The sequence below is a fragment of the Zootoca vivipara genome, chromosome 12 (assembly GCF_963506605.1).
Source record: "Zootoca vivipara chromosome 12, rZooViv1.1, whole genome shotgun sequence".
In the NCBI taxonomy this organism is placed as follows: Eukaryota; Metazoa; Chordata; class Lepidosauria; order Squamata; family Lacertidae; genus Zootoca; species Zootoca vivipara.
This window is the reverse complement of record NC_083287.1, coordinates 21,266,636-21,281,465: the sequence shown is the minus strand read 5'-3', so window position 1 is coordinate 21,281,465 and position 14,830 is coordinate 21,266,636. Positions and strand designations below refer to the sequence as shown.

The 14,830-nt window shown below is 44.7% G+C and overlaps 1 protein-coding gene across 1 annotated transcript in view; it reads right to left on the bottom strand.

The window, feature by feature from the left end:
* The window catches only part of ANKRD28 (ankyrin repeat domain 28), a 93,598-nt gene extending 83,763 nt beyond the window's left edge, over positions 1 to 9,835 (bottom strand). Inside the window, exon 1 of the mRNA XM_035130377.2 lies at positions 9,493 to 9,835. Coding sequence (XP_034986268.1) covers positions 9,493 to 9,519 — 27 coding nt within the window. The 5' untranslated portion in view covers positions 9,520 to 9,835. The remainder of the gene's footprint in view (positions 1 to 9,492) is intronic.
* Between the last annotated feature and the right edge of the window lie 4,995 nt (positions 9,836 to 14,830).

Sequence of the window (14,830 nt, the reverse complement as noted above, 5' to 3'; positions counted from 1 at the left end):
ACTAGCCGCTGAAACCCTTACTGCTTTGAATCACAGCAACTTCACTCAAAATCAAATTGGAACCAAACAAAAGCATTCATTGGTTTGACTCTCCAGTTAAAATAGCTACATAAAAGCCATATTGAAAAGGGACAAGAAAAGCTTCTTTTATAATTACTACCATTTAGAATCAAGCATTATCAATAAATACAAATACATTCTGTATGATGCAACAACAAAAAAGACAAATTATGCCATATGTATTGAATTTACTGCAATGAAGGAGGTGTTAACCTATGTATAGTAATGTAAAGCAGCATACAATTATTGCAATGTGAATAAAATTTAAATAACTTAATACTGTTACCAACTAAAGCTAAAACTCAAACTTTTGGAATGTAATACAGGTTATCTACAACAGGAAAACATTACAATCACCATATATTATGCAAATTGAAATTTAACATGGCATCAAGGTGAGAATGCCCAAGATGGTGCTCAATCAATGCAATTTAAAAACAGAAATAGCAAGATTAAAAATAAAAACAGAAAGAAAGCACACAGCAGATAAAGGACTAGCTCCAGACTAAGCTGTACTTATCGTAGTTCAATGAAATCAGTGGGACTTAAATTAGTCATGATTTAACTTCCCACAATGATTTCAATGGAATGTAAGTGAGGCCAAAAAGCTCTAACCATTTTAAAAAGGGGGTAGAGCTCAGAAATCCAGCATGCCATAAGCCCGCTGAAACCAAATAGGATATGATCTCTGTTCCCTAGACTGTACCAGTATCCTATACACAGCTACATATAAACACATACAAATTTTGGTCATGAGCACATTTTAAAAGCACAACTTGAAAAACATAATGTGTGAAGAGGGAGAGGCCCTCAAAATTGTTGGTGGTGGTTTTGTATAAGTAAAAAAAAACAAGTTTCTCGAGCAGGCAGAAAATCTGGATTGGCTCTGTTCCACTTGCCAAGGTTAGAATGTGTAAGTATCATATTACCACAGCTAAAGCTTAATAGAAAGACCATAAGTGTTGTGACTTTCAACAATAGGCATGCTACATAAGATTAATTCTCATGGTTACCTTGACTAATTAAGCATACATTGAAGCAGACATAGTTTGAAGGCAAAGGTGCTCTAAAGCAGAAAAAGCATGCCCTCAAGTCCAAAGTTTGTGTTGTTGTTTTTAGTGTGTGTGTGTGAATTTACAAGCCACATTTTCATTAAAAAATATAGCAAGGTGGAATACAACATCAAAAATGATATCCATAAGCATAATTTAAAACATCAATAAATTATGACAGGATTAAAAAGAAAGTTCATGTTGCAAAGGGCTTTCCAAACATGAAAGTCTTCCAGAGACGTCTTAATGAAAGCAAGGATGGCTGTCACTGACCAACTGCTGCTGGCAGGGAGTTCCACAGGGCAGGGTCTGCCACACTAAACAAATGGTCCTTTCTGATGGCCAGCTTAATCTCAGTGGGTATGGGGAACCACCAAAAGTCCTCATCAGAGCACTCACAGCAGCCCTGTCTCCCAGACCCTCTAAGCCTGGGTTAATGCTGCTGGGTAAGATATGCTCCCCTATCTTGGTAATGCATACCAGGCCAGCATCCTCATGATTAAGGGATAGAAAGCAGTGATAAGATCCTGGAGAACCCACAACCTACAAACCTGCTCCTTCAGGGGAGCACAACCTCATCTAGTAAGAAGAACCAGCTACTAACAGCATATTTGTCTTGTCTGGATTGAGCTTCAATTAACTGGCCTTCATCCAGTCCACTAATGAAGCCAGGCAACAATTCAACACATCCACTGACTCACTGTCTGAAGATTAAAAGGAGAGATAGAGCTGAATGCCATCAGCATACTGAAAACAAAGCAGTCCCAAACACTGGATGATCCCACTCCACAGTTACACATAGATTTTAGACAGGTGTTCAAAATTTTAGACAGGGGCATTTTGCACCTGGCTATTGGCAAACTGTGACCAATTGAAGATGTCCCGGTACAAATGGGCTAATGACATAGTGGCCCAGTTCAGATCATGGTTTAGCACTCGGGTGTACAACCTGTAACCTTGTTTCATTATGCTAACAAAAACTCACAAAGGAAAGAATGGGAAAGCAAAATGGATGGAATCATGGAAAGAGGGCAATTCCATTCCAAGTAATTAGTTCAGACCGACTATAAAAGCAATCTGTTCCACTCTGAGCAGCCTGCATGGTGAGGAGCATAAGAGAGAAAATGGATGACTCTACCCATGTTTGGCTCAGGCCATGCCTACACCTGGCAGCAATCCCATTCACTACCAGCAAACAGCCCCAAACAGATTACCACCAAGAGGATGCCACCAACAGAAACAGATATCACCAACAGGAAAAAAGGATCACCAACTATGGTTAGCATTAGCAGACCTGCCACAGTAAACCTGGGGCTCACATGCCCCCAGTTAATAAAACTGTAGTTTATTGCAACTGTCTGTGCAACTGAAACTAATACTTCATCCTGGTTTTCTTGCAATAACCAGTTAGAATAAACCATTGTTTCCAAGTTTGAATGTATTATGCAACAATGTTCATTCAAAACCAAAATTGGAAGCTTTTGATCTCTTCCCCTCGTGAGCCTATTAAAGAGGAGACTGAGAGCAATAGGATAGCCATCTAAAGGGCTATCACATGGAGCATGGAGCAAGCTTGTTATCTCTTCTCCGAAGGCTAGGACCAATAGATCCATGTTACAAGAAAGGAGATTCTGACTAAACACCAGAACAACTTTCTGACAGTAACAGCTGTTTGACTGTGCAACAGTCTCACAAGAGGTGGCAGACATTCCTTCCTTGGAGGTTTTTAAGCAGAGGGTGGATGGTCAGGGAGTTGGTCCCTTCCAACACTACAATTCTACCCTACAGAAATCCAGGAGGCAGTGGCAGGGAGAAAAATTGTTGTGATTAGAAAGACAATTGCTCCCTCTCCCATTTATTAGATGATCAGTTAGATGGGGGAGGGTACATTTGCATACCCACTATGCTGTTGGACTGGGTGGAGAGAATGGAAACCCCTTTGCTCAGTGTCAAATATGAGAAATCACAATTGCTGGAGCTCTGCATACTTTATCTCCCAAGTGGCAGTGCTGCCACCAGTGAAAGATTGGGTCTGGCCACCAAGGAAAACCAGATCAGGCCATTGCATACACCATCCATGGCATACAGAACCTAGCAGTACAAGGGGGTGTCCTACTGCAAAAAATCCTAAGGCAAGTGAGGAAGGCATGGGGCAAAGCATAGCCCTGTCAGGGGAATTCTGCCAATTTTGAGTTCTACTTACTGTAATCTTCTAAACCAGAGGTTGGCAACCTATGGCCCATGAGGATTGCTTAACCGACCCATGAGCTGCCCCCGAACCGAGCCGCCCACCCGGCGAGTCCCCGCGCGCTGCACTAAACTGGCACAGCGCAGGGATTCTCTTCTGCGGCTCAGGAAATTGCTTCTGCGCATGCCAACGCCAGAAATTGCGTCTGCGCATGTCCACAGCGCCAGAAATCGCTTCTGTGCATGTCCAGACACAGAAAATTACTTCTGCACAGGCACAAATTTTGGTGTCTGGGCATGCGCAGAAGCGATTTCCAGCATTGCGCTGTGCCAGTCCAGCCCACGGAGGATCTCCGTGGGAGTTATCTGGCCCCTGCCAGGTAACCCTTGCTGACCCCTATTCTAAACCTAAGTGCTGGTGATAATCTGGGGATGTGGAATATGAGTATGAATACTCATATCTCACATATCATTGACAGAAGCCTAACTTTTGTGGGATGATGGGTGGAAAATATTTGATCTTCAAGGCAGCTTAATTCTTGAGGACAAAGCAAGACAATTCTGTTTATATACACACATTTTGCTTGTATTCATGCTATAAATGTATTCATGCTATAAGAAGCAAGAAGTCTTTTTAGTGTTTATTTGAAGAAAAATGTCTAATTGGTTGGAAGCAGGTAAAACTGATATTTCTGTTGCAAAATTCTGGGTGTAGCTCCTGAGCAAGGAATTTAGTCTTGCAACACATTTATGTTTGACACCCCTGCTGCAGACTGAATGTGGGAAGGGAAAGAGAACTTGAAGCATAACAATGGAGCATGAAACCACCCAAAACAGAAATTCTCAGCCCCCTGAATTCTAGAGTTTATGCATCAACTGCTTCTATGCTTTCAAAGATCAACACAAATCAACTCCCAGTCCATACAAATATATAACTAGTATATAGAAAGCACAACTAAAGTTTACATTTAAACTTAAAGTTTAATTAAATTAAAGTTTCTTGCAAGTCCGTCAGCTACATTTCAAGAAAGCAAACACTGGTCCCATTTCCTCCCACTCTACTTCTACAGCCAACAGTACAGGATTCTAACTTATCCTGCAGACAATCATGTCAGACTACTGCCAACATATTAACACCTGCCACGGAATACATAGCTAAAATTATAAGGATGCATGTATCAGTCTGACCTCCTTTTGCACCAAGAGCACAAGAGGTAGAATACTGGTAATAGGAAAGATGAGGAAAGGGCCCCTGACGACAGAGCATTTTGCATAAGCTGAGCCTCAGAATATAACATACTGCTCACATTGTTTTTTGACACCAACTGAAAATGTTCCTATTCATCCATGCTTTTATATGATAACAGAACTCAGTTAATCCCTCAGCAATTAAGCACTGTATAATATATATTTTCAGAGGTTATACTGACTTGTTTAAGAGCTTAGAGGTTTTTTTAATCATTTGTAAGTCCCTCTAAGATCAGTGATGAAGTGCAAGCTAGAAAATTACTATACGTACTGTACATGCATCTCCCCGTTTGCATAGGAGTTGCATTCCGGATCATCATATGCATTAGTGGAGCACATATAAACCTACCATAAGCCTACCCTGCGCCCGCCCCGTTCCAACCCTATTCCGAAGCCAAAAACTCCCCATTCCACCAGTAGCACACCAATCAAGCGTATACAAAATGGTCGCCAGCCTGTATAAGTATAGAACCCTAATAGGCAGTGCTATTTTTCTATAAAAAGAGGTGCTGGAACTCACCATGAATGCCTCCCTTGTTCTCTTATAATAGCAATGGTGCCGGAGAGGTGCTGGAACTGAGTTCTGGTGAGTTCCAGCTGCAAAGAAAAGCCCTGCTTATAGACAGATACACTTTCCCAGGGCCCCAAGACACAAACTGACTTTCTTATTCTGCTCTAGGGATGCAAAGGTTCAAATGAAGACTGCTATAAATGCAAGCATCATCATCACATCTCATTATCAACTTCTTATTAAAAATAGCACTGACTAGTCAAACCTTCCTCCTTCCATAGGAAGTTCGGGGCCTCTATGTTCAGTATGCATTAAGTAGAAAGGCTGGCCCTGACTGGCAGGCACTTCACTTTTAACCATTAATAAAAAAGGAGGTGGGGCTCATGCCTATGTGGGGACATGCAGATCAGCTCATTATTAATGAACACCTGGCTCACCACTCCAACTTTTTACCTATAGCATCACAAACTGGACACACAGAGCATAAACAAAAAGTGCAAGCAGCACTGCCTTGCAATTCCTCGAGTTGAGTGACCCTTTTCTCAACCCTCCGTCCTTCTCCTAACAGAAGAAGAGTGTGGAGAATATGGCTGAGGAATAAGAACTGAGCTGGAACCACTTTCTCTCAGTTGCTCATTACCACCTATGGAGCTGGCAAGCATTATGTATTACAGTTCCTGTGTATTTTTAGGCTCTTTTGAGGCAGCTCTTCAACAAGATTCCCAGTGCAACACAGACCAGGAACAATGGATAGTATGCACCCAACCATTCCTCTGTACAGTTGCCACATTCATTTCCTCCCAAGGCTACTGCACCTTTACAAACCTTTTTTTATTTTTTGTATTGTTGACTAGTGGGCAGTTTACAAATTATTTAAATATATAATTCAACTATATTCAACTAAATACTTGTGCTAGCTGGTGCCAGTGAAACAAGTCCCACTAGTGCAACAGGGCCACCCCCTGACAACTCCTCCCTTGCACCCCTCAAATCGGCTCTAAGGGGTCAGGATGCAGGGAGAGAAGGAAGATAATTCCATCAGGGAGCAGAAATACTTGTGCGGACAGAGCAATCTTCTTAGTGCTACTTTCAATTAAACCCATTGTCCAGTGTGTAAGTCAACTCTTCCAAGAAAGAACTACACCTACACTATGTTAACAAGTTCCAATACCCATTTCATACCAGGAATTTTGCAGTTCCAATCACAAAGTACCTTAACAGCACTTCAGGTGGTTTCTTCCATCATAATGTTTAATGTTTGCCTTTTTGTGAAAGGAACAACTTCAGGAAGTACAATACAGTGGTATCTCTGGTTATGAACTTAATTCGTTCCGGAGGTCCGTTCTTAACCTGAAACCATTCTTAACCTGAGGTACCACTTTAGCTAATGAGGCCTCCCACTGCTGCTGCGCCGCCGCCACACTATTTCTGAAACTCATCCCAGGGCAAAGTTCTTAACTCGAGGTACTACTTCCAGGTTAGCGGAGTCTGTAAACCGAGATGTTTGTAACCAGAGGTACCACTGTACTATGCATTTGTCCTGGGCTCTCCCCATCCGATTGAGAGCTAGAACTCATGACTCCAGTTTTGCCAAAGGCATTCAGATTAGAATGGTAAAGAAGACGCGTCATAAATTGCAAGGATTAGAAGTTACATGAGAGGTCAAAGGCATGGCTAGTTTGCAGGCTAAGATGCTGAACCAGCAAGCCACATGCCCCTGCACCTTTCTTTTGAAGGACGAGCTGAGCACAGAATGTAGTGTGGAAGGCAACTGGAGTCCCAAGCAAATAGGCACTCCTTTTAGTGGGCTGGCAAAGTGAGGTTTGCGCATGCTGGCCTCTCATGTCCTAGTGGTAGAGGCAGAGGCAGGGCGGGTGCCAGCACAGCATCAGATTTAGTCAAGTTGCTTCCTGTGGAGGGGAACGAAGGCTCCTATATAACAGGAAGAAGTGCCAGTGGCGGCTCACCAGCTGGAAAAGTTATGGGGGGAGTGTCTGGAAGGTAACTCAGATCGAACTCCCCAAGCTCCTCCCATTCCTCAGGGTTTGATTACCTGCACCACTGAACCTCCAAAGCTCGCATTACAGTATTCAATATATGAAGTTATTAGCCTAAAATCTATACTGACCTCATGTATAATTTGATACATTTTCTATCCCACCCCCTGCCCAAATGGGACCAATTCTTCCACTACCACTACATTGGCACATTAAAATGAAAATAGATTTAGGTTTCTAAATCCATAAATATATATGCAAGATTTTAGCTAATAAGAACACAGTGAAGGAATGAGTAGACATAGTGTGCAATGGAGCTTTTCCATATTTGAAGTACTTCTCATGCCTATGAGTAAGGATGTGTATTGCACAACAGTGGGAGGGATTATAAACAGCAAGTCAAAAACCTACCATTAAGCAGATATTGGAATATTATAAGCAATTGTTCATCAGCCAAATAGTGTTAGAAAGAGCCCTAGTATACTACAAACATGTATTTTACAGATTAAAAGACAATATAGCAATCAAGCCAAAAGGCTGTAACAACTTTGAATAGGCAAGCCAACATTCAACAAGTCAAGGCCAGAAAAGGAGGCGGTGAGATATGCAGTAAAAGCATGGCTGTGATAAATGAAAATCTTTGCTATGTAGCAAATCTATCTAGATAAGAGTCTAAAATCTAACAAGAAAAAACCCAAGCCAACGTTTCCCACTAGCAAAGAAATTCTGAGGAAAAAACTTTACAAAAGGTACATTAATGTGAGGCAGAGAAATACAAGCAAACATTTAAACACTGCAGAATTTGGATCTTTCTGACCTTCATACATCAGCTAAGGAAATGAATATAGAATTATATTGTTCTACAAATGGAAACTATAGAAGCAGATATGGCTGTTGTGGTAGAAGTGAGTGTGGTGATTAATGCTGGCTTGGCAACAGGGAAGACTGGGTTCAAATCTCTGCTCATCCACAAAACTCACACAGAATAGCCAAGGCTGTGTACACACAGTATATCTTTAAAGCACATTCAAAGCACACTACTACCCTCAAAGAATTCCCACCAGCCCTTAAACTACTGAAAATTCTTTGAAAGTTTTAAAGGTATCATGTGTAGACAGCACAAGTCACTATATTTTAGCCAGACAGATCTCTCTCAGGGGGTTGCGATGAAAACAAAATGAAACAGGCCTTTGTAAGCCACACCAAATCGAGGCCTTTGAGCAATGGGCCACGAATGTCATTAAAAAAGTGTATGCATTGCTATGCTAGCACTGCATTAAAATGCACTGGGATATGAGAGAGTTAAGGGCATGAGTGCTAGAGAGAAGGATGAGTATCATTTTAAATAGATCAGGCTGGAAGGCATGCCAGTATGTTATTTGAGCCCTTAGATACATGTACAACACCAAGTGATAGCAGACTGTCTATGTTAAGTTAAATGGTTCCTTCTGGTGGGGTCCTCCAATATCAGACACTGGGATGGAAGAAACCCTTTTTTATGTCAGAAATAGAACAAGCTCCCATTAGCAGCATTCCCAGAGACCCCTAGTTGGCCCCAACTGGAACCCGGGGGGGGGGGACACCTCTAGGTGGACCTTTGCTCTGAGACCCACCAGAGCTCTTCCTAGTGCTCCCAGCAGTTTCAGCCATGGCCATGTAGGGCAAAGGGGTACCACTTTGTCCAATCTGCGCAGCCGCCTGCAGAGGAGTACATAAAGGTGCAAGCACAGAACGCCGAAATGCATTTATAGATATAGATATGTGTGTGTTGTCTGCTTGCACCTTTATACACCGTGTGTGTGTGTGCAGGGAGCAGGCGAGCGGAACCGTACGGCATAATAAAGGGGGCGTGCGTGCATGTGCCTGTTGGGGGGGGGGGACTCTCAGCACACGAGGATACCGGGAAAGGAGGAGAAATGTGGCGGTGGAGGGGGGGATGGAGAGGAAAAACGACTCGCTGCCACCTGTTAGGCCTAAGCCACAGAGTAACCTGGGAAAGGAGGTGGGGGAGGAGCCAGGAGATGCCAGGAGGTAAAGGGAAAAGGGAGTGGGGAGGAGGTAGCAGCAGCACCACCACCACTCCCCCCGCCGTTTCCTAGCAGGCGGGCGCGCACACTGCCGCCACACACGCGCGCACGAGGGGGAGGGGAGGGGGGAAGCAACGCCCTCCGGCCCGTATTCCCTCAGCAACACACGCACCCTGTCACCACCACGCCGGAAGCCTTTGAGAGAGAGGGGAGGCCACGGCGGGGCCACGCCATCCCCACCCACCTCCGTCCGTCCCTAATGCCGCCATAGTGCCTCTCCCGCCCCGCAGCCTGTCACCCTCACCAAAGAGGGGGAAACGGCCGGCCAGACTCGCCCCCTCAGGAAACGTTATGGCTGAGGGCGGCGAGGGGAAGGCCGCTGCTGCCGCCGCCGCGCTTGAGGCACCCACCTGCTCGCGTAGTTTGAGGAAAACCATGGCGAGGCCGCCGCCGCCGCCGCTGCTACTACCCCGCCTCCTCACGGGCCGCCGCTGCTATTCCTCGCCGCCGCCAACGACTCCTTCCCTCGGCAGCCCCGCCTCCTCAGCGCCTGGGCCGCTCAGCCCGTGCTCAGTAGGCCACGCCCACGGCCACGCCCCCGCCTCCTGGCGCGGCGACGGCGGCTGCCTTTGCTGCGAGGCGCGCGGATGGAGCCGGGCGGGGGCGAGAGCGTGAGCGTAAGGTACCTCTTCGCCCCGCCCCCTCTCCTCTTCCACTCCTGTCCGCTAAAAAAAACCACACACACAGAGTAGCTCTCTCCTTCAGTCTTGCCCTTTCAATAAAGGGTATAATGTGGCACGGAGAGAGAGTCGATTTGATCCGCCCCTCCCCTTTCTTCTCCCTATGCCCTCCCGATGAGGGTCGCAACGCCCGTCACTCACCACCAAAAGCCGGCGGTTATTGGGCGCGGGGCGCGGCGCGGTGAGGGCGGAGGCTGATTGGAAGGCAGGCTGGTGTGTGCGGGTGGGAGTGCGCGTGTGATTGGCAGGAATGAAGGTGAGGGAGAGGGGCGGGTCGGCACAGAGAAAGAGAGAAACGGAGTGCGCGCGCTGGGCGGGAAAGCTATGCCAGTGGCTTCTAGGGGAAGGAGGGCTGGGGAGATGAGCTAAGTGAGGGCAAGGCGGAGGTGTGTCGCCCTTTACTGGGCTTCACCTTGGAATCCTTTATAATTTATTATTGCCTGCAGCCTCCCTATTCAGGTTTAGGCAGAGTCCGATTCATACCTCTGCAGCTGATTCGTTATCGTTAGTGCATGGTTTCTTAGCTGGAAATCGATAGGTCTTAGTTAAGGTTTTAAAAGCACGACTCATGGAAACTCAGTCAAAATTCACTATGGTTCCCAAGAGAACGTATTTTTTAGCAACTGCACAAGATGATAGAAGTTCCCGTGTGACTGATGCTTCCACACGGGATGAAAAAGCTTAGCCGAAATAGGTTATTAAAGTTGCAAGTGGCCAGGCTTCCCTATGAGAGCTGAAATCATGTGAGAATTGTGATCATGTTTATTTGGTGGGTAGGATGTATAGGTTGGAAATGGCTGGGTGGATGTTTTCATAATTCTAATTCTTGGAAGGTGGTTTCTTCATCCTGAGATAACTGGATTGTAAAAGCCACCCAAATTTGGATGTGTGTATACATAAGGGACCCAGGTGGCGCTGTGGGTTAAACCACTGAGCCTAGGGCTTGCTGATCAGAAGGTCAGCGGTTCGAATCCCTGTGATGGGGTGAGCTCCTGTTGCTTGGTCCCAGCTCCTGCCAACTAGCAGTTCGAAAGCGCGTCAAAATGCAAGTAGATAAATAGGAACCGCTACAGCGGGAAGGTAAACGGCGTTTCCATGTGCTGCTCTGGTTTGCCAGACGCGGCTTTGTCATGCTGGCCACATGACCTGGAAGCTATACACCGGCTCCCTCGGCCAATAATGTGAGATGAGCGCGCAACCCCAGAGTCGGTCACGACTGGACCTAATAGTCAGGGGTCCCTTTACCTTTACCTTTATATATACATAAACAGTATGTGAAATAAATTTGGGAATGGGTAGCGGACTAGAGTGATATTTAGCAGCAACAATGTTATAAGCACCTTGGAAAAACTTTGGTTGCCTGTCTGATTTACAGAGTTTATTTCCTGTAAACTCCTTTGAACACATGAGAAATTGTAGTACATTATGTAAATAGACTGAGAGCATCTGCAGAAGGCCTTCAAGTGCATGCCTGGAAATGTAGGTTTGCACAGTCAAAAGTGTATTAAAGTGCTCTGTTGCCCTACTATAACAAACTCACTTTTATGGAACTAAGTTTTCTGTAGTTAGAAAGGTAAAGGGACCCCTGACAGTTAAGTCCAGTTGCGAACGACTCGGGTTGCCGCGCTCATCTTCGCTTTACAGGCCGAGGGAGCCGACGTTTGTCCGCTCCGCAGACAGTTTTTCCGGGTCATGCAGCCAGCATGACTAAGCCGCTTCTGACGCAATGGAACACCGACACCAGAGCAGCGCACAGAAACGCTGTTTACCTTCCTGCTGGAGCGGTACCTATTAATCTACTTGCACTTTTTGGCGTGCTATCGAACTGCTAGCTTGGCAGGAGCTGGGACCGAGCAACGGGAGCTCACCCCGTCGCGGGGATTTGAACCACATACGGTACCTTTTGAACGGCAGGCCCAAGGCTCAGTGGTTTAACTTTAGACCACAGTGCTACCTGTGTCCCTATGTAGTTAGGAAAGTGAAGAAAATGCATAGAATTGTAGGCTGAACAAATTATTAACAGGAGGACGTTTAAACACTTCAGAAGCAAATCAGGTTGAATGCTTATTCCATAATCTTCCTGTAAAGAAATCAGAATTAAAATTCAATAAAAGGCCATATATAATTTAGCCTCTCTGAAAGCTTAATAAGTGAAACAGGATGAATGCTCAGTATACATGTCATCACATGGATACAGTGAGGGCTCCAGTGTTTGATCTGAGGTCCTTCTATAGCTCCCCCTGCAATATGTTATAGTGCTTAAGTGGTGCCCTGATACTCTTCCTAATGAGATTCATCTAGTGCATATGTTGGTGTTTTGTATTGTAAAACAGCATTGGCATTTATTTGAAGGATAAAATATAAATTCATATAATGAGAAGGAAGGAAGGAAAATAATCTGTTGGTAGTGCATATGCTGCCAGTAATGAAATGCTGCTTGCCTTGACCCCTGTTCTATTTGTATATCTGTAAACGGGCAAATATTTCAAAACACTAACCAAAAGAAACCAGAATTGAAGTACTGCTGTCCCTGGAATCAGAGAATGCTGAGTGGGAAGCAATATATGTAGTCAAGTTCAAAGGCAATTAGTCTAAAATGAATACTGTAACTGGAAAAACCAGGAATAAGTAAGGTTTAGTGTAGTTCTGTTCTGCAGTTTTGGTTGACAGCAGAAGAAACAAGACTGGTGGGAGAAGGTAGATCAAGATATACAGTATTAGGTTTCTGGTTGATCTGCATAATAGTGGCATGGTCTTCTGGGCAAGTAAAACTGTAAGTTTAAAAAATCTCATTCACCTGTAAAACGTGAAGAATGCCATTTTTAAAAAGTTGGTCAGAAAACATCTGAAGGCAGCCCTGTTTAGGGAAGTTTTTAATGTGTGACATTTTAATGTATTTTAATCTTTGTTGGAAGCCGCCCAGAGTGGCTAGGGAAACCCAGCCGGATGGGTGGGGTACAAATAATAAATTAGTAGTAGTAGTAGTAGCAGCAGCAGCAGTATTTGAAATAAGGAAATCTAAAATATAATGAAACATTCAAACACGTTGTAGTGTATAAGGTAAGGTAAAGGTAAGGGACCCCTGGACGGTTAAGTCCAGTCAAAGGCGACTATGGGGTGCAGCGCTCATCTCGCTTTCAGGCCGAGGGAGCCGGTGTTTGTCCAGAGACAGCTTTCCGAGTCATGGCCAGCATGACTAAACCGCTTCTGGCGCAACAGGACACTGTGATGGAAGCCAGAGCACACAGAAAGGCCGTTTAACTTCCTGCCGCAGTGGTACCTATTTATCTACTTGCACTGGTGTGCTTTCGAAATGCTAGGTTGGCAGGAGCTGGGACCGAGCAACGAGAGCTCACTCTGTAGTGCAGATTCAAACTGCTGACCTTCTGATTGGCAAGCCCAAGAGGCTCAATGATTTAGACCACAGCGCCACCCGCGTCCCCATCCCAGTAGTTTATGGTACTTCCTGTTTCTCCTCAATTCAGTTGTTAAACTAAGTTGGCTGTCCTTGATAATTTCAAATTATTTAAGGGTGCCAAGGTGGCATATCATCCAAACTATTCTTCTACAGTACAGTACGGTACAAAATAAAATGTGTTTTAAAAACAACAACAGTGACTAGTTAATTCTTCCTGATTAATTAAAAACTGAAGTTCTGAATTCTGTTTGAGGAATCAGCCTTTAAAGAGTTGGAGGCTCTTTTACAGGCAAAATAATAATAATAATACCTGAAGTCTAGTTCTAGCTTTACTTGTCTGTGTTTGCTGGATTTTGAGAGTACACAAAGGCAGTAAGATAATACCTTTAATTGCTCTTACCACCATAGGTTAGTCTGCAGGTATCGCCTTACCTTCTTTGTTTCTGGCCTTCTCCGGGATCAACACATTCAATAAAGCTCTGTATCAAATTCTTTATTTTGGGCACTTAAAGGATATAACCACATTCACCCTTCATTTATTTCTGATTCACCATGCTAATACAAGCAAGAGCAGCTACCAAGGACTGCTCAGCAGGAGGCTCTTATTGTTTTGATCAAGGAGGACAAGAATAAGTTTCAACACTGTGCAGCTGAACTCTGGTCCAGAATAAATAGTAGAGTCTCACAAGGCACTCGGACCCAACACAAAATATTTCTCAGAGTAGACAAGGACCACAAGCCACATCCTGTAAACATTTTAATGAAAGCCCCTTCAGAATTTGCCTTCCCCATGTTCCAAACATGTGGAGGAGGAATGGGGAGTGCTGACCCCTGCCCTGGACAAAAGATCTCAAGGAGGGACTTCGCTGCATTTGGCTGAGTGGCCATTAGCTCCTCTATGTCACGGCAGGGACTTTGGGACTGAGGACAACAAATGTGTTCCTTCAGCTCCACGAGTGGAGGGCAGTTTGTGGAGTCAGGTAGTAAATGCAGCTTGAGCAAAGGTGGAGGTACAGCTTAACACTCCCAACGGATCTACTGCCCCACACCTCATATCCAGAGAGGCAGCCCCCCCCCCGGCTGTTTTTAGTTTACATCCACCAAAACTCAGCCCTCTCTTTGCTTTTGCCTTTGTGTCGCACTCAAAAACTGCAGTCTGCCCTTTGCTCCCTTTCCTGTGACATATTACATCATTCACATTATGCCATCCTTCAATGGGACATGGGGCCAAGGCTTATTTTTTTTCCATGTTGAGAAGACTTGAGGGAAGATCGAGTTTTTAAGAGCAATTGTATAATCATCAGCTCCCATGGAGGCACATCTCCTGCATATCCTGGGCTATTAATCCATGGTTTTCCCATCCAAAATTACGCCTGGCAGATTTGCTAGGACTGTTATTTCTGGCTCCATTAACCCTCTCCTATCCAAAAATTTTATCGTACAACAATGTACATCTTCACCGCAATTACATGCTTAAAATTAAGATCCAGGTCCCCATTTCCTTTAATAGATACTAGGTCAGTGGTTTTCTTCCCTCCCTCCTCCGATGCCCTCTTCCTCCCAAAGGCTTACACAGCTGTTTGCTGCAAC